General features: G+C 41.0%; 1 protein-coding gene across 3 annotated transcripts in view; it reads right to left on the bottom strand.

Annotated features, from left to right (window-relative positions):
- Positions 1-19,904, bottom strand: part of SMARCA1 (SWI/SNF related, matrix associated, actin dependent regulator of chromatin, subfamily a, member 1) — a gene marked incomplete at its 3' end in the record, with an annotated part of 90,198 nt that overhangs the window by 41,926 nt on the left and 28,368 nt on the right. For all 3 annotated transcript variants that reach the window (XM_036740185.1, XM_036740184.1, XM_036740186.1), the window contains 4 exon segments: positions 433-542; positions 11,024-11,092; positions 12,273-12,404; positions 16,062-16,217. In XM_036740185.1, coding sequence (XP_036596080.1) covers positions 433-542; positions 11,024-11,092; positions 12,273-12,404; positions 16,062-16,217 — 467 coding nt within the window.

The following is a 19,904-nucleotide window of genomic DNA, read 5'->3' as shown; positions in this document are numbered from 1 at the left end:
TGCACAAGTCAAAAGGGGATTAAGGACTCATCAACAACAACCACAAAGGCTCCTCAGAGCCCCTGTCATATCCTCATTAAAGTGAGTGAGATTCTGTTCTTCTCTTAATGCCATTAATAGATCGCTGACCTGTCCGGCCTGTGGTTCATTAAGACTCCCTCTCAATTTCCTCTTTACTTACACATGGCTAATCATATCTCATCATCCACTTATGTAACATCCCCAATCAGTTTTCTTCAACCTTAATAGGCAAACTTCACGTCAAGCTTATTTTAAGAACTTTAAATCTGAAATTATTTTACTTCCAAAAACAGAACATAAAATGTAAGTTCTGAAATAAAAACAAAATCAAAACACTACTAGGTAAAAGTTCAAAGAAACAAAATTCTCTCGGACAAACATATGAACATTAAATGAAATTAAAAAGCTTACCATTCCCTTTGCATCTTACTTAGGCCAAGGTAAATTTTTACTTCCTTTTTAGGAGGTAGGCTCTTTTCTACTTCAGCTTTTATACGCCGTAACAAAAATGGTTTTAAAACCTAAAGAGTGAAGTTTTTCATGAAAGTTTATAAGGCATTTAATACTGCAAGTTATATATTTTACATGATATTAACCAACATTCTAATTCTGAATTTCCTTGCCATCAAGTGAACTGAAAAAAAACCCAACTTTTCCAAACTTTGGAGCAGCTCATGGCAGGTTGTGTCATTTTTAGATATGCCCTAGGGGTATCTAGCCTCCTATCTTACTGCTGGGATTTACCATCTGGAACCAATGGGCCGAATGAGCATCTCAAAATCACAATGTCCATTCCAAAGAGCACATACTGACTGAAGGACACCGTGGGCCCATATTATCAAAGAATTCACAGTTGGAAAGCCTCCAAGGAGATCTTGAGATACTGTGGTAAGTACTGGTTGGTTAAGTGTGGGGCAGTACAGTACCATGGAAAGGAAACTATTCTTGGCACTGGGATAACTTAGTTTGAATCACACCACACTATCTAGACATTTAGCCCTTGCTTTTCTGTATGTCAGATAAACAAAGCCTCCTTTATCTTATATCAGAGAAATACATGTCACCTATCTGAAAGAGGTGCTGTGAGTGAAGCCCCCAAAGAAATGTGAGTCATTATTATTAACCATCCCAAATCGCAGTAGGTCCCAGGAAACTGATCAAATCCTGAGCTTACCTGGGGTCAAAGAACTCCCCAATGGGTGAATTTGTTCAGGGGCTCCTCTGGGTAATCTGAATGGCTCAGACATCCCAAAGGTCTGGACTGAAATAAGACTTCCCCCCAAGAGGATTAGTAACCCTGGGTAAGAATGGGGGAGAGAGAAGCCAGACACAACCTGCCTGGTCTAGATGAAACGCCCAAGGCCTTTGTGGATGGGACCATAAAACTGTTCATCCAACTAATATAACAACAAATACCACCAGACATTCATCAAACAATTTCAACCTTAAACAATAAAGTGAAATCACATAAAATCTCATTTTATCTTCACAGCTGCCGGTTTTATTAATCCTACTTTGACAGATTAAGAAACTGAGTCAGAGAGAAGGCAAAAAACAAAACATTACACAACTGGCTGAAGACAGACTCTCTTGACTCCTAGCCTGGCCTTTTTTCTACTAGCAAATAGGGGAGTATAAGCATATGCCAGCTGTCATCTCTCCAAACAGATGGTTAATGGCTTCTCTTACAAGTGATGAGGAGAGGGTATAGCAGGGTCACCCTGCCCAGGAACCACTAAAAGAAACAACAGGCCCACATGTGACCTTGGGTTCATATCCCATAGGTCATTAGGTCTTTACTTCCATAATGTTCCCAGTACAAATTATTAGTTTCAATTTTTCAATGTTAAATCATAACTTGAAACAAATCATGAGGACCTCCACAGGTTTTGTAACTTTCCAACAAAAAAATAAGGCAAATACATCTATCCATGTAATGGGTCAAGAGTTCCCATTCATCATGGAAGGATACACAAGGGTGAGGGAAGCAAATTATAATAGCATTTGCATGGGCAGGAAAACAGGAAAGTTTTGGCTAGCACTGAAATAATAGCAATAGTAATCATAATAATATTAAATAGTACTTAAAGAGACCCTAAAGGGTTGCAAAGTGCTTTACATTTATCATAGAATGTTATAGACTAGATATAGGAATGCATGCCAATTGTGGGAGGAAAACTGACCATGTTCCTTCATGTACCTTGTTCTAACACAAATAATTTGTGTGCCAAGCCAGAAAATCTTGGGAATTTCTAAACCGAAGTCCAGTCATAATATAGGACAAAGGACTGTTATCTAGTCCCAGAGGCATTCTGTCTGGCTTTTGTTAGCTCGATGTGGTGGGTAGCCTCTGAGTATGACTAAAGGGATGTCAGTCTGCTTTAATTAGGGAGAGGCTTTCAAGTCATGTCATCACAGAAGACCAGGGCTCGGATAGCTGACAGGTAACCCTGAAGAGTCAAAATGCAGAAGCTGGTGGCAGGGAGTAACAGAGAGACAGATCGACAAAGGCATTCTCTGGTCCTGCAGAATGACAGAAGGCAGGTGCCCCTCCACTCACATTTTCTGACTACAAATGCCCACTCCCCTCTCTCTCTCTCTCTCTATATATATATATAGGGGGGAAAAGTGTGCCCCAGGTTTACAAAGGGAATGAATGTTCTCTTGTTATTCCCCTTACTATTACAACTCTTCTCACTGTTACTACTGTTTACTATATACTTTTTACCATATTTTCTATTTCATTCAATGTCATTGCTTTGAACTAACTTCCTGTGGCTCCCTAGGAAAACTAAACGCAGCAGTAAGAGCTAATGAGCTAGGATTTCTAGTAAAGGTGGGCTCACAGAGTACCTTGAACCTGGACTGAATTTTCTGGGAATTTAACAAGTAAAAGAGGCTTCCTGAGGTGCTACATTGTGGGGAGATTAATTGGGATGTCCCTTTCAAGCACTGCAAGGATCCTTTGACAAAGTATTCGTTCACAATTCGACAAGAGTAACAAGTAAAATAGCTGGCATTTACATATTGCTTTAAGGATTACAAAATGCTTTACATATTTTATCTCATCTGATCCCCATGACCCTGTGAGGTAGGTACTATTATTAACCCCATTTTACAGAAAAGAACACTTAGGCACAGAAGAGGAGAACAAACACTTATAAAATGCTTACTATATACCAGATACCATGTTAAGCACTTTACAAATATTCTCTCATTTGATCACCACTAACCCTGGACGGCAGGTGGTATTATTATTATTATTAATTACCCTCATTTTATAGCTGAGGCAGACAAAAGATAAGTGACTTGTCCAGGGTCACACAGCTAGGAAGGTCCTGAGGCAAGATTTGAACTCAGATCATCCTGACTCTAGGCCTAGCTCTCTATCCACTGCCCCACCTTGCTGCCTCAACTGTTCAGCTATCCAAGGAGCACAGGACTAAATACCAGAGGGGGCCAACAGATGCTTCCACATTAGTCACAGAGCAAATCCCCTTAATAAAAGGATTTGTTCTGTAAAATTTGGACTCAGTCCAAAGGCCACACCCAAGTGTGGCCTCAAGGCCACCAGGTTCCCCATCCCTGGACTAGATGGTCCCTGAAGTCTCTTCCAGCCCTAGATCTAGGAGCCGATATGTGACCCTGGCAAGTCATTCCCCCTCTCTGGGCCTCAGTTTCCTCATCTCTAAAGTGAGGGAGTTGGCCAGATAACCTTGGAGGTCGTTCTTGATCTAAATTGGTGAGCATATATACAACTATGGGCATATATATATATATATATATGTATGTATGTATGTATATGTATATATGTGACAGCATGCAGGTTATAAACACTGCCTGAAACAGGTACCAACCTGCCTGGCCAAAGGGACAAACAGGAATGGTGATGCTGGAGAATAACTGAGATGATAATTTTAAAGTGCTTTGCAAGCCTTAAAGCATGGTATAAATGTGAATTCTTGTTTTATTAATATAACACTGGCAATAAGTAGGAATTAATGAGAATGTGTGCAGCCTTCCGCGTGAAAGAAGTTATCAAAGGCAGAGTAATGAGGCTCAGGACAAGTGACAGAGGCATCACGTGTGGCATTCAGCAGGTCCCGTTGTTATGACAACCATAATCCCAGCACGTCCAGATGTTAGAGCCAGGGACATCTCCCAGGCTGTTAGGCTAACAGTGCTGCTAAGGACAAAGATAACTGAGAACCTAGGACTGCCACGGAGAGTGCACCTCCAGGTGAACTTTGTGGCAATGAATCAACCCTCTTTGCCTCAGTTGTCCTTGTATGACCAGTGTCCAGAGCACAAGGCAAGAATCGAGGGAATGACCCCTGAGGACCCACCCCAGCTTTGTTCCTTAGGGGGAACAGTGCTTTACTGTTGAAACAATGGAATTTGTCACAGCTGCGGAATGGGGTGCTAGAACAAATGCTATCCAGTCCCAGCCATGGCACCAACAAGCAGTGAGGGGGATAGATATCTGGGGCTAAAGAGAAAGCTTGAGCCTCAAGGCTCAGCCCTCAAGGGCCCTAGCATATTCAGTGGTGAGTGACTGAAACGCTCAGGCCCCGAGTGTCCCCAAGGCTGGGAAGGCCTGATTCTTTAGGTAGTTTCACTGCAAAGTCTCTATCATGGTCAGAGTGGCTCCCGGCAGGGAGGCTGAATGCAGAGACATACTTGTTGCATCACGTCTCAGCACCTGGAGAAACTTTGCAGTTCCTGGTTGGGTGTGTTTGTGCACATCAGGTGTCACCACTAGGATGGTGCCTTCATTGTCCCTGTCTTTCTTCTCTAGAAGGACAAAGCTGATCTACCCAAGTCCTAATCATTGTTGGCACTTCTATCCCCACCCACCCAAAAAGCAGCACAGGCTACCCACAGCTGTGGGTAGTTTTAGGGTAAAGTGCATGTGAATTGGACTATGTGGGTGAGATGATCTACCTGTGACATACTAATCAATTGATGCATTAGGATATGTGTTGGCAGATGTTAACGTGTAGCCCATGTAATTTGCTTGGGTTGACTATTTCTTATTAGCAGTAGAATACAGGAAGAGGGCAAGGCTTTTCGTTGACCAAAATAGATTATCAAAGCTAGAAGAGTTTGCTGTTGACAAACATAAGCCTAATAAGGGCGGGACTATGGGCCAAGTAGGAAGAGAAGAATGGCCTCCTTCACTTACTTTTTGTCCAGGCTCATGTTTGTTTATTTGCCAAGCCAGAGAGGGTTCAGGGACTTGCTAAACCCAAGTCAAATAGCTGTCTAGGACAAAGTTGTCTGGTGTTGATTCGGCACCAGAAAAGGGAATTAAAGGAAAAGACAATATTGGCCTAGTGGTACCTGGTCTGCTTTTTGCTAGCTGGATGTGGTGGCTACAGCCTTTGGCTGTAATTACAAAATCTTGAGCCTCCCCTAATTAGGAAGATGTTTTCTAGTCACTGTACCCTAGGAAACTGAAGCTGAAATGGTTGGCAGATGGTCCTGAAGAAGCCCAGAAGCTGAGAAGAGCAACCCAAAAGGCAAGTGGAGTGAGCAAAGCATCCCAGAAAAGAGAGGCAGGGAGATGGAATGTCCAGTGAGGAAACAGTGGGACACTCAAGCATGGGCCCAGAACAGCAGCACAATGACATCACCAGAAGACAAGATCAGGGAGGTCAGAGTTGTCTCACCCTGGCCTCCCATGCTCCCTCTGTGGGTTACCTATATGTATGCCCCCATGCCCAGCCCCTCCTCCTGTTGAGAATGTATTTTATTTATGGGAAAGTGCAAGAATGCTCTATTAACAGGTTTTCTTACTATGTTAACTGGCTAAATGCCTTTGCTTTGAACTAACTGTATCTTCTGGATGTCTGGGAAAGGGAAAAGAGATTAACAGGAGGGATGAGCAAATCGAGAGTGGATTAGAGGGTGGGACCTCTAATTGGTGAAACTGGAAACAGATGGGTTCAAGGCTGAAAGGAGTGCACTTATAGCTCTGGAATGGTTGGGACAAAGGAAAGGAAATTGCCTGGAGCAGTCCAGCTGATAAGAGGTGATAATTGATGGTAAAAGATTTAACCAGGTCCCTGGAGTTGAGTTGTAAACACCCACAGTGGTTCAAAGAAACAAGGCTGAAAACCTAGACCATCACGGAAAGTAGGGGAAGCTATGCATAACATGCAAGACGGGTGCAATTTTTGTACTCCAGCCACAGTGGAGAGCCTGTGTTCCAAGTTTAAGCTCATCTCTCTCATGGAGGAGAAGGTAAAGGGTCTCACCCTCACATCTCTCCCCACTCACAGTTGTTAGAGAGGATGAAGGGCTCCTAAAGAAAACAAAGAAACAAAAGAAGCAAGAGTTCCATGGGAAAGGCATCTGAGGTGGACTCTGGGAAACGTGGCCCTTGTCAGGATGACTGAGAATTAGAGTATTATTACACAGAAGAGAATGGGAATGAAAAAAGGGCCTGTACAATTAGAGCTTAATAACAGCCTCTTGCTGAAGAGGATAACTAGATGCTCTGAAGAGGAAGAAGCTGCTTGTCCTCCCAAGAATGCTATGGTAGAGCCACGGGAGCCATCCGAGGGAGAGATCATGGTCCAGCACGGGGCAGAGGAAGAAGAGAAGAATAGGAATAGCTGGTGACTCTCTGCTCAGGGGTACTGAGGCAGCTATTTGTCAGCTGACTCAATAACAACTGTTGTCTGCCTGGGGCATCTATCAAGGACTTAAAAGGAAAGTTCCCTCCCAAGACTTGTAAATTTGGCAATTCACCTGGGCACAAATGACGTTTCCCGAAGGATTCTCAAAAATATTGCTGAAAGTTATGGATGAGACACTGAAGCCCACAGGGGCATAGGTTGTGGTTTACTGTTTCCTACTGAAGGCAGGGGCGGCAGGAAAGAAAAACTTGCTTGGGCAGTGAACAGCTGGCCAAGAATGTGGTGTCTGAGAATAGTATCTGGATCATGGGATCATTGCTTACGATAACAGGGTTGAGAAATTCTGGCCAGACCTAACAAAGGTTGATAATAATGTATTTGCCAGATATCCTGCAAATCAAATCAAAAAGGCTTGAATTTAAAAAGGAGAGAGGAAAGAGAAGATTGTCTATGCATATCCCCCAAGTTACGATACTTTTAAATACATCAAACTCACAGTGGAACCCAACTGAGATGTAACCGGGAAAAGTTTAAACAAAAATACAATACAATGTTAATTTTTGGTTTTCTAAGTCAATGTGTGACCAGCAGGGATCCATTTCCATTTGAGTTTGACAGTACCACTAAAGAGCATCCATAAAAAATGAAGACTAGTGACTAAGACACTCAGAAATTCACAGAAGACAAAATCCAAAAATAAAACCAGTAGTAAAAATCCACAACCTCAAATGTCTATACCAAAATGACCAAAGTTCAGGCAACAACAACCTAAGGGGACAAGTTTGACCTCATAGTTGTCAGACTTGGAGAGATGAAATCCACGACTGGGCTATGGCTCTGGATGTGTATACTTTGTTCAAAGGCAGGAAATGGTGCATAGAATTGCACACCAAGAAGGTATACTCATGTGAGGAAATCCAGGAACCATAGCAGAGAAGCATAAAGGAAAGGATTTAGATGAAGGTCAAAGAATGGAGAAATACAAGTGATTTTATTATTGGAGTATATTACAGACAACCTAGAAAGAAACGAGAAAATAGGTCAGGAGTTTAGGAAGCAGATCACAAGCCTGACAATGGCACAAGATAACAGTGATGGAGGACTTCCACTATCCAGACATCTGCTTGAATTCTCTGCCAAAAACAGAGCAGCTAAAAACTAGTAATAATTTCATCCTTCAAAGGTAGAAGAACCAACAAGGAGAAATTCTAATCTGAATCCAGTTCTTCCAAACAGAGAAGAGGTTGTTAGTTGCTGGGGTGAAAATTAAAGGAATTGGGGAATGTAGTGGAAGAGTGATCACTCTTTCTCAGAGTTTGTGATACGGAGGACAGGAAATCCAGGCATCATCTGACATGAACATAAAATTCTGAGAGGGCAGATTTCAAAGGGTTCAGAGGAAAGATATGTAGGATTCCATGGACTAAAATGCTAAAAGGGAAATCAATCCATGAGGAATGGGACATGCTCAAGAAGGAAATTCTGAAGACAAAGAGGGAAATGTTCCAATAAGGAAGAAAGCTGGGATTGGTCTGAAGAGAATGATGTGGATGCAGAGGGAACTCACCAAGCAACTTAGATTTGAAACAGAAATGTACAGAAGATAGAAGCAAGGCCAAGTAAGAGAAGAGAAATTTACAAGTGTGCACAATACTGTAAAAATAGCATAAGGAATGCTATAAAGCTCAGAATGCCCTGAGGCTAGTAAGGGAAACTGAGGCTAAAAAAGAGGGGAGGAAGCTACCCTGGGAGGAGAGGCAGGATAAAACAAGAGAGGGATGGCACCTTTTCTTGAGGTGGCTGGGATGATCATCACTGACACCAGAGAGAAGAGCTGCTCAATTCCCATCATGTTTCTGTTTTCTCTGAAAAGAATGACTTTAAAACAGAAAATGACAGAACAACAATGACTAACAGGGAGTTGATAAGTAAGGCAATAGCAAGAAAGCTCCATTTACTCTCCATCAATTCAAGTCACTAGACCCAGAAGAGAAGTCACCCTTGGGTCCTGAAAGAATGAGCAGGTGTGATTGCCAAGTCATCATCAAGGATATCTGACAGATCATGGGAAATAAGAGAGGTACTCCAAACGTTGCCTTGTGTTCCAAAAGAGGACATTGAAGAGATGGCTGGCAAAATCTAGAAAGGGAAGAGGCCATGACAATAAGCCAGAATGGCTTCATCAAGTACTCAAACTAACCTGATTTCCTGTTGACAGGATCACTATACAGATAGGATGGCCCAATGGATATGGAACCAGTTTTGAAGTTAGGATGACCCAAGTTCAAGTCTGGACTCCAATGTGTGCTGTGTATGTCACCCTGAACAAGTCACTTTACCAGTCAGTCCCCTAGGCAACTCTATAAGACTAAAAATTGCAGACAAAGTGCCAACCTTCATCAACATAGGTAGTTCTCCCATCAGGAGCTCCCTATACCAATGAAAATTACCAAATTAATAGATGAGGGGAATACTGTGTTTATGGTTTCTCTTTAGTTTTTTTCTTTTTTTTTTTTAGCAGAGCTCTGGATAACATGTCATACTATTCTTGTGGAAAAGATGGAGAGAAATAGATTAGATACTTGATACAATCAGAGGGATTCAGAATTGGTTGGATGGCCAGACTCAAAGAATAGTAGTTAACGGTTGGTCCAATGTCAACATGGTAGAAGGTTTACAGCAGAGGATCTATACTTAGACTTGTGCCTTTTAACATTTTCATCAGTAACTTGGATAAAGGCACAGGTGGCAGATAGACAAAGGCAGATCTACAGATGACAAAGAGCTGGAAGGAATTGGATGGGAAACACACAGGATGCAGAGTCAGGATCCAAAAGGATATTCACAAGCTAGTGAGATGAAATTTAATTTTAAAAATCTGTAAAGTCTTGCACTCAGGTACCAAAAACCCAACTTCATACATAAAAGTCAGGGGCAGTTGTTTTTAAAAAGATCTGGGGGTTTTAGTGGACTACAAGCTTGATATGAGTCAGAAGTAGGATATTAGTAGCCAAATGAGCTAAATGCAACCTTGGACTGCTTTCAGAGGGGCCTAGTTTCCAAGACTGGGGAGCTGATAATCTCACTGTACTCTGTCCTCATCAGGTCTCATCTGGGATACTGTGTTCAGTTCTGGGAACCATGGTCTAAGAAGGACATTGATAAGATAGAATGTATCTAGTGAAGGGCACTCAGGATAGTAAAGGGTCTTGAACAGAGGGAAGACTTGGGGATTCCTGCTAGTTATGTTCAAGGCTCTGAAGGACTGTCATGTCAAAGAGGGTATAGATTTGCCCTGTTTGGGGGTCTCTGGGGGGCAAAACCAGTAGCAGAAACCAGAGAAGCCAACTGAAGTTTAATACCAGGAAAGGCGTCCTAACAATTAGAAGTGGCCCAAAGAGGAAATGACTGCCCTGAAAGGTGGTAGGTTGACCCTCCTTAGAAGTCTTCTGTGGGCAGCTGGCAGTATGTTACAGTGGGAATTACTTCTGTGTTAGAGTTGGACTGGACAGCTGGGGAGGGCCCTTCTGACCCTCAAATTCTGTGATTCGGAAAACTCATCATGAGCTCATGAGCTGGGCTTCCAAGTGGATGGATGTATAGCCAGAGTATCAGGAGCTTAGGGGAGATTTTCTAGGGGCCCCCTGGGCTCCATATGTAGAGGAGAAGATGGGACTCATTTTAGAGTGAACAGGGAGAGCAGTCTCAGTGCTGGGATTTCACTGAAGAAACTCCTTCTACCAAGGCAAGTCATCACCTTCTTGGCCAATTCGAGTCTTAGAGATTGAGTAGCCTTAGGCATTGCTAAATTAAATGACTTCCCCAGGGTCTCACAGCCGGAAAGAGTCAGAGGTGGGGCTTGAACCTAGGTTTTCCTGGCTCTGAGGCCAACTCTCTGTACCATACTTAGGAAACTAAATTAGGCACTCAGGAGTTGATGATACAAAATGGATCAGATAGGAAAACAATAAAGTGGGAAATGGAGATGGCCTGGAGTGCCCAAGAACATTCTGCCTGAGATGTCCTAAGTCCAGGGTCAGAGATGTGAAGGAATAAGTGTGTGATTTTGTGCTCCTGTTAGAGTTTATTCTGCTCTATCTCTATGAAGAGGAAAAATTACCTTAATCTTTTTTACACCGTATCTAGCTAAAATCTGTCGTCACCACTAACATCTCTGCATCCCAGACATATAAATCCAAAAGGCACTTTCAGGAAGTGACTGGTCAGAGTGGGTGGCTCAGGACCATACCAGCCAAGGCTAGGGATAGCCCACCTCTCTGCCCCCAAGTTGCAGCTGACCCTCTGACTCCGTTCACTTCATTTGTATTTACTCAATTACCTTGGGAACTGTTACTTACTGCATGTAGTCTTTCCACAAGCTTTTGATCACCAAGACAATTTTTAGTGTCAAACCAGGAATCAAAATCCTATAGAAGGAGGGAAAAAATCTGCAATTAAGTATATAGCTTTCTAAAAATTAAATTAACATTTATTGAGACAATTCATAGCAAGTACAAATATGAGGGAAAATATGGTAGATGCCATAGGAGAAGTCTAAAGTGATTATGGAGACACAAAAGAAGGAGAGAGGATGTCTAGGCTGCAGGGAAACTGAGGCAGTGAAGGGAAGGCAAGGAAGGCTTTGAGAAGGCAGTGGCATTTAAGCATGAATGATGAATAGTATGACCCAGATAGAGATGGAGGGAAAGGCATTGCAGGCAGAGGGGCCAGCAGGAGCATGGACAGCTGGAATCCCCAAAGAGTTAACAAAATCTAGTCCTCCACAATCCAATTTAGTTCCTAATTATGGTTCATCCTAAACAGAATGCAATTATTAACTATACGAACTGGCAGTAGGAACTTTCAGTATAAGGTATAGACCACTGATGCATAAAAACAAAACTTATCACATAGATAAGTGGACAAACAAGAATTATTATTTGAGCATGTGATAAAATAAAGAGACAACAGGAAGCCGAATTTTGTAACTGTCTATAGGCCGTTAATTTGGGCTCTGAGGAGAATCAGGCTCAACCATCCTCATCCCCATGAAGTTCAGATTGATATAGCAGCAATTTGTGCTTCTAGCAAAAGCAAAGGAAAATGTTATTATCATATACCATGAGCCCTTCAGCGCCCAGATCCTAACGGCTTCAAGAAATGGATATGTGAGATTCTTTTAAAGACACTCTATACAGTGTGTTAGCCTGCTTGCTGAAGCGCTACTCCAAACACCTCAATGGTGTTTGGAATGTTTAAATGCCTCATACACAAGCCTGGGATGGTTGGCACAAGAGGCGACCTGGGCCTGCTTCGGACGATATCGCATAAGTAGGAGCAGCAACATGCCATGTGCAGTTAAGGGCTGGCTAGTCTTAGAACCCTAAGATAAAGAAAAAAAAGACTTTTCCAGGTGTGTCTGTTTTAAGATGGTTAAGAACAGCTTAAATTCTTAAACAGAAACAGCACACAAATAAAGTACTATAAATTCAATCAAATTCTCTTTTAAGAAGTTCTATCTCCAAACTTCTTTTGAAATCATATCATCCAATTTGTAAACAGATGTTTGTGAACATGAGAAAATCAAAGCACCCAGCTTAAACTTACTTCTGCGGAATTGAAGACGTCAGGCAGCAAGAAATTGAGTAACGCCCAGAGCTCGTGAAGATTATTCTGCAATGGCGTTCCAGTTAGTAACAACCGGTTTGTGGTCTTGAACTCCCGAACGATCTCAGAAAGCTAGAAAGATAACACATAGATTAACAGATCTCATTAGAAGACACTCAGAGACTTAGTTCTCACCATCTTCATCCTTTACGCAGCAAGGAAACCACCAAACTGAAGAAAAAAAAAGTTTGATACAGAACAAATCGTTGAGGAAGGTACCGCATTGGAGTATGGCAAAATGAGCATCTCTGTGCTTACAGACCACAGAAGGGTCAATCTTCAGAAAGTTCGGGGTTACAGACATTAGCCTTGACTATCTCCCTTGGAGGCAAGGCTCAGCATCGCCCACCAACCTTGTTCATCCACATACCTGACCACCTATCCTGAGCACTACAAAGGCCAGAACCAAGTCTAATTTCTTTAACACCCTATATTAAACTTCTAAGATCTAGAGGAAACATGAAACTTAGTCATCAAAAGGCATTAAAAGTTTTGCATCAAAAGGAAGCAAAAATGCTTCGAATTAACTGCTAATGATAATGGCCACATCGATAACATTCTTTTGTAATTCTTTGCCTACCCTTTTCTGAAATGAAAAAAGAAACCACCATCGCACCGCTTCTTAACAGGCACTGTATTCAATATGAAGCTAACGTGTGCCTGTGGGTGGTTGTATGCTAATTCTGCCTCCCAATAAAGTATCCTAGTGCTTCAAAGAGACTGTTCACCATAACATGAGAGCAGTTTTTCCAACTGTTGTGAGAAATCAACAGCAAGATTGTCAACAAGGGCGGGGGAGTGCAGAGCCAAGATGGTGGCTGGAAAGCAGGGACTTGCATGAGCTCCCCTCCAGGTCCCTCCAAAAACCTATAAAAAATGGCTCTGAACAAATTCTAGAGCTGCAGAAACCACGAAATAGCAGAGAGAAGCAGGGCTCCAGCCCAGGACAGCCTGGATGATCACTGGGTAAGGTCTATCCCACAGAGCTGGGATCGGAGCAGAGCACCGCCCACCATGGGCTGCACCCGGACCAACCAGACTGGGAGCCAGGCAGAACAGGCCCTAGCGCCCTGAATCAGTGAGATATGGCAGTTACCAGACTTGTTAACCCACAAACACCAAAGACAACAGAGAAGGTTAGTGGGAAAAGCTGCAGGGACAGAGTGAAAGGAGTTGTCTCTTTGGCAGGGGCAGCAGAGGTGGTGCAGCTCTGAGGACAGAACTACAGCTGCAATTGCTTACGGCCACAGGCCCACCTGGTGGAAGGAATTAAGTGGCAGATCAGAGCAGGAGTGCAGAGCCTGCTTAACATCTGAATCACAGTATGAGTTGGCAGTTCTTGGAGGAGGAGGAGCACTGGTGTGGCAGAGGTTGCTGTGTGGAAATAGCTCTGAAAACAACAGCACATCCCCTCAAGCTTGGGACAAAGTACTCTATACTCTACAAGCAGTCATACCCCAACGAAAAACTCAAGGGTCAAGTAGTTGGCTGGGAACATGGCCAGGCAGGGAAAACAGACTCAGATTCAGACTTAGACTTTGGAATCTTTCTTTGGTGACAAAGAAGACCAAAACATATAGCTAGAAGAAGTCAACAAAGTCAAAGAGCCTACATCAAAAGCCTCCAAAAAAAACACGAACTGGTCCCAGGCCATGGAAGAGCTCAAAAAGGATTTGGAAAAGCAAGTCAGAGAAATAAAGGAAAAATTGGGAAGAGAAATGAGAGTGATGCGAGAAAACCATGAAAAACAAGTCAATGACTTGCTAAAGGAGACCCCAAAAAAACTGAAGAAAACAACACCTGAAAAAATAGACTATCACCTACCCAGCAAAACTCAGTATCATGCTCCAAGGCAAAATATAGACTTTCAATAAAATAGAGGACTTTCAAGCTTTCTCAGCAAAAAGACCAGAGCTGAATAGAAAATTTGACTTTCAAACACAAGAATCAAGAGAAGCATGAAAAGGTAATCAAGAAAAAGAACAAGAAAAAGAAATCGCAAGGGACTTACTAAAGTTGAACTGTTTTGTTTACATCCCTACATGGAAAGATGATGTGTATAATTATGATTCATGAGACCTCAGGATTAGGGTAGCTGAAGGGAATATGTATGTGTGTGTGTATGTGTGTGTGTGTGTAGGGCATGATATCTAAAAAAATAAAATCAAATTAAGGGATGAGAGAGGAATATATTGAGAGAGGGAGAAAGGGAGAGATAGAATGGGGTAAATTATCTCACATGAAAGTGGCAAGAAAAAGCTGTTCTGTAGGAAGAGAAGAGGAAGCAGGTGAGGGGGAATGAGTGAATCTTGCTCTCATCAGATTTGACCTGAGGAGGGAATAACATACACACTCAATTGGGTATCTTACCCCACAGGAAAAAAGGAGGAAGGAGATCAAAAATGGGGGACAATAGAAGGGAGGGAAGATAGGGGGAGGAGGTAATCAAAAGCAAACACTTTCGAAAAGGGACAGGATCAAGGGAGAAAATTAGATAAAGGGGGATAGGATAGGAAGGAGCAAAATATAGTCTTTCACAATATGAGTATTGTGGAAGGGTTTTATATAATAATACACATGTGGCCTATGTTGAATTGCTTGCCTCCTTTGGGAGGGTAGGTGGGGAGGGAAGAGGGGAGAGAATTTGGAATTCAAAGTTTTAAAAGCAGATGTTCAAAAAAAAAACGTTTTTGCATGCAACTAGGAAATAAGATATACAGGCAATGGGGCATAGAAATCTATCTTGCCCTACAAGAAAGTAAGGGAAAAGGGGATGGGGGAGTGGGGTGACAGAAGGGAGGGTTGACTGGGGAAATGGGCAATCAGAATATGCCATCTTGGAGGAGGGGGAGGGGAGAAATGGGGAGAAAATTTGTAATTCAAACTCTTGTGAAAATTAATGCTAAAAACTAAAAATATTAAGTAAATAATGATTTAAAAAAAAGATTGTCAACATATCTCATTGTGATTTACAATCCTAATCTTTATTTTCACAATCATAAAAGGTCAAGAAAATATTTTTAAATCAAATAGCACACTGACCCTCTCACTAAAAGGCAAAAATTACTTCTAAATGATTATAAAGTACTTTATTCAATATAAAAATGTTGTCTCATACCAGTGCTAACTTAGAAGAGAAACACAGCAATACAATGATCTAAGACAATTCCAAAGGACTCATGATGGAAAATACTATCCACATGGAGAGAAAAAACTATGGAGTCTGAATGCAGATCAAAGCATACTATTTCCTCTTTTTTTCTTTCTCATGGTTTTTCCCTTTTGTACTGATTCTTCTTTCACAACATGACTAATGTGGAAATATGTTTAATATGATTGTACGTGTATAGCCTATATCAGATTTCTTACTATCTTGGCGAGGAAGAAAAGGAGGGAGAAAAAAATATGGAACTCAAAATATTATAAAAGTGAATGTTGAAAACCATCTTTACATGTAATTGGAAAAAATAAAATACTATTAAATGGGAGGAAAAAAGGAAGAGAAACATTCAATCAATTCCCAACATCCTTTGCATTATTAACCCTATTAAGCTTTTGTCTCATCTTCAAAGATGAGGCCTAAGAAATTTGATTTTCCAACAAGAATGTATCATAATTCAAACCCATCTTTAGACACAGATTCATTATTATGACCTATCATGATCAAATAATAATAATACTGGTTTTTATTTTAAAAAACTTCAATAAAGATATAGCTCAGTAGCTTACCTTGGACTTTTCATTCTTGATTCTGTGAGCTTCATCAATGACCAAGTACCGCCAATTAAACTTTTTGAAAACAGACTTTTCTTTAATTACCATTTCATATGATGTGACACAAACATCCCACTCTCCTGGCATCATTACATCACGAATGAAAGCAGCCTGTTACAGAATAAATTTGTTTCCATTAGAATATCATTATTTGAAGATCACTGTTAAATTCTTACCAAATCATATAGCCTTAGCTAGCGTCTGGGGATGCATCTGGGAAAATTGAATAGATGTATAGCAGAAAATTAAATGGGTTTGGAGCCTTAAATTCTAACTGGACAGTGACCTAAATATTTTTTAAAATCATTTAAAAATGGCAACAAAAGGAAAAATATACTTGTTTCAACTCTAGAGAGGAGGTAAAGTTTTATGGAACAAATAGAAGAAAATATTAGTGACAAAAATCAACAAGCTTGTATACAAAATGCTTGGTTTTTTTTTTTAAAGAAAAACCTTTAAAATGAAAAGAAAACAGATTGGTTAAAAAATTGTTTTTAATATACCAGAAAAAAGTGTGATACCCAGAATCTAAAAAGGTACTATTGCCCAGTTGTAAGACTAATAACAAACATTCCCCAATGAGACAATTTTCAAGGGACCTAAATAGACAAATTATGAAGGAAGAAATACAAACTATTATTAACCTCATGAAAATATGCTCAAACTTCCCAATAATCAGAGAAATACATATCAAGACAACCTTAAGATGCTTCCTTATACCCACTAGTATATCAAATATATAAAAAACTATTAAATCCAATGTTGTCATGGCCACAGTGGAATACTTTGGTACCATAAAAATGTAATCATGATTTAGAAGTATATGGAAATATGGAAAGGTCTCTATAAGAAGATACAGAATGAAAAAGAGACCCAAAGCTATACATACTGACTAAAGATATACAACAAAGGAGAAGATAAGGAAGGCAAGAAAACAGGACCTAAGGTGGCAGATGTTGTATTTTCCTAGAAGGGGACACAGTACAAAAACATCCTATTTGCCAATTTTCTTGGGTGGGAGGAGCAAGAATGTTTGTTTTGAGGCTACCTCTCCCTATCTCACCCAGGGTTGGAAATACGGTGGCCTGCCTTTCATGGGTCCAATCCCACTACTGATTGGCATGGAAGCTTTGACATACTCACCATGTTCTGACTTGGGCAGTTTCTTTTGGTTCTGCCTTTTTACAGGCTAAGGGATAAGATTTTTCTCCTTATATTGTGTTTTCTGGATTGTTGTTCTTTTTTTTTTTAATTCAAAGGTCAAATATACAAATACCTTCAGTTAACAAAAGCCAGTCTTAACAACTAAAAAGGAATTCAGTCTATATCAGTGACTCTAACCATTCTGGAGCCTAAAGTCTGAGAAAATTTCCTTCCTCTTTCCTACAAGAGCAAATTTTATATCTTTAAACAATGTATTGAAGTTCACGGTGTTTGTTGTAAAAATGCAGGTGCTAATGTATACCAGTGATTGGATGTCTGATGGGAGAGAAAAAAAGAGGGGGGGAAGAATCAACAGGAAAAAGAGGAACAGAGTTGGAAAGTTGACATGGGCCTAAACTATGAAAAGGGAGTGTGACAAGGGAAAGAACAAAGCATCAGGAACCTAAGAAATCCAAAGAGAAGAAAGGATGGGCAGAAGCAACATGAAAGGTGGAGCCAAGATGATAGATCCAGATGGAACAGGAATAGAGGAACCCACCAAAATAGCTCAGATATCCAAAAGGCTGATTATTTAGGTTATATTATGGAAGAATGTCAAAGTCTAGGGAAGAAGGTAGAACAAAACTTGCTTCAGAGAAACAGGTATACCACTCTCATGGCAAAGAAGACAGCTAAAACCGATGCAGTTTTGACCAAAAGTCAGAAAAACAGATCCAGGGCCAAGTAGGGAAAGCCCTTCCTCCACCCATTAACATAGCTTAATCCAAGACTACGGCATGAAGAGGATGAAGAGGGTGTGACCTGAAATGCTTTCAAACCCAAACAAGCCAGTGGTCAGGGTGAAGACAATTGATGAGGTAAAAGCTCATATATCCTGAATGCTGGACCTGACATAGGTCAAAAGAAATCACCGAAAATTAATACGGGGCAGTGAAGGGCTGTCCTGAGAAAGGCCCGCCTAATACAATAAGGCTGCCATGCTTCTGAGTAACTGAGCTGAACTAGTAAGACTCTTTCCTACAGTCTTTACCTTTCACGGCCAATAAAAACTGATGTGAACCAAAATAACCATGAAGTTCATTCAACTTCCATTCAACTATTCATTGAAAGTCTCCGAGGTGCAAAGAGATTCATTAAACTAAGGAGAGAAGATGGGAAAGCCTGGATTGGGGCAGGATCTCCATTTTGTCAGTGAAAATCTGACTTTGTGACTTGTGCCACCTGCTGGTTCTTCCAAGTTTTGCACAGCATACATATTTTGGTCCTTTTTTCATTTAAAAGAATTAAAATTGTGCTTTGAGATGTCTGAATACTCTCAAGACAGAGTCATAGAATTTTACATCTGGAGGACACCTTAAATCATAAAAGTACAATCCTTACATTTTTTTCAGATAAGGACATGGAGGGAGACTCACTTTCCTAAGGTTCTACATGTAGTTAGTCACAGAGCTAGGCCTCAGAAACAAATCTGACTCTCAGTCCCAAGTTTTGTCTATACCATGTTGTCCTAGAGATATATGTATGGGTACAAAACCAAGGAGGGCATCACTGATATGCATACTTTAAGGACTGCACGTGGATGGTGAGGAGTAGCCCTACCAATTTCCCCAATGTAATCTCTAGCTATCCCAGAAAACATCTAACTTTGCATTGCTGAAATAATATACACTGGGCAAAGAAGACCATGAACAAAGAGAACCAAATAACAAAGAATCAAAGTCCCTGGTAAGCTAACATTTCTATAACTAAGGACTCTCCCTACTATGCTTTTGTCATTCTCTATGTCCCTCCCTCCAGAGGTACATTTGTTATTATGCTAGTGACTTCCAAGAGCCAGAGGAATGGTTTACAAATCGAAGACTTCTCATATCCCCAAATTCCAACTTCCAGTGGGATTACTGAGGTAGGGCCTGGAGGAGAGAGAGGTGGCACTAAGTTACTGTATGCAATGAGTCCATGCTTTCTGTCAATGAACCCTCCCACCTGTACCCTTGCCCCAACCCAGGGCAGGGTTCAACAGAAAACCCTTCAAAAGCTACTGTTTCTGAATATTCCATTGTGCAAGAGCCCATGGAGTTCACCTCTGTGATCTGTAAAAGAACATCTCAGAGGAAGATCGATATGTTAGTAATGCACAGACAGATGAAGATGAGTAACGGGTTCAATAACCTAGAGACCTGAAAGACTGAATAGTTTCCCCTACCCACCCCTTGGGTGCCTAATTTATTTCTTAAGGCTGACAAGGGAAGAAAAGAACCTTCTATTTCCAAATTCATAAGCTGAGTATTTTAGTATGTGAATGATTTATAAAATTAAATCTAAATCAAGTAATTTTTCAAGGTAAAATGAAGAGAGAATTACATAATTCATTGTGTTCCATACTTTAGAGGATATCTTTCTAAACCCACGCAGAACAGAGTGAATCCTTAATCTGAACTCTGTTCTCTAGAGGCAGAATCCTGAGACAATAGAAGCTACTGGTGTTCTCCTGGCTGATTGGCTGGATATTTGTGCATAAGCAATTATGCATTAAAGTACTATGTCACTGCTTATTAATAGTATGCAGGGACAGATTGCTGGGTTCCTAAGGCTAGGTCAATGGCATGTTGTACAAAGTTGAAAAGACTTCAAATG

This window comes from Trichosurus vulpecula, chromosome X, assembly GCF_011100635.1.
Source record: "Trichosurus vulpecula isolate mTriVul1 chromosome X, mTriVul1.pri, whole genome shotgun sequence".
In the NCBI taxonomy this organism is placed as follows: Eukaryota; Metazoa; Chordata; class Mammalia; order Diprotodontia; family Phalangeridae; genus Trichosurus; species Trichosurus vulpecula.
This window is presented reverse-complemented; position numbering and strand designations above follow the sequence as displayed.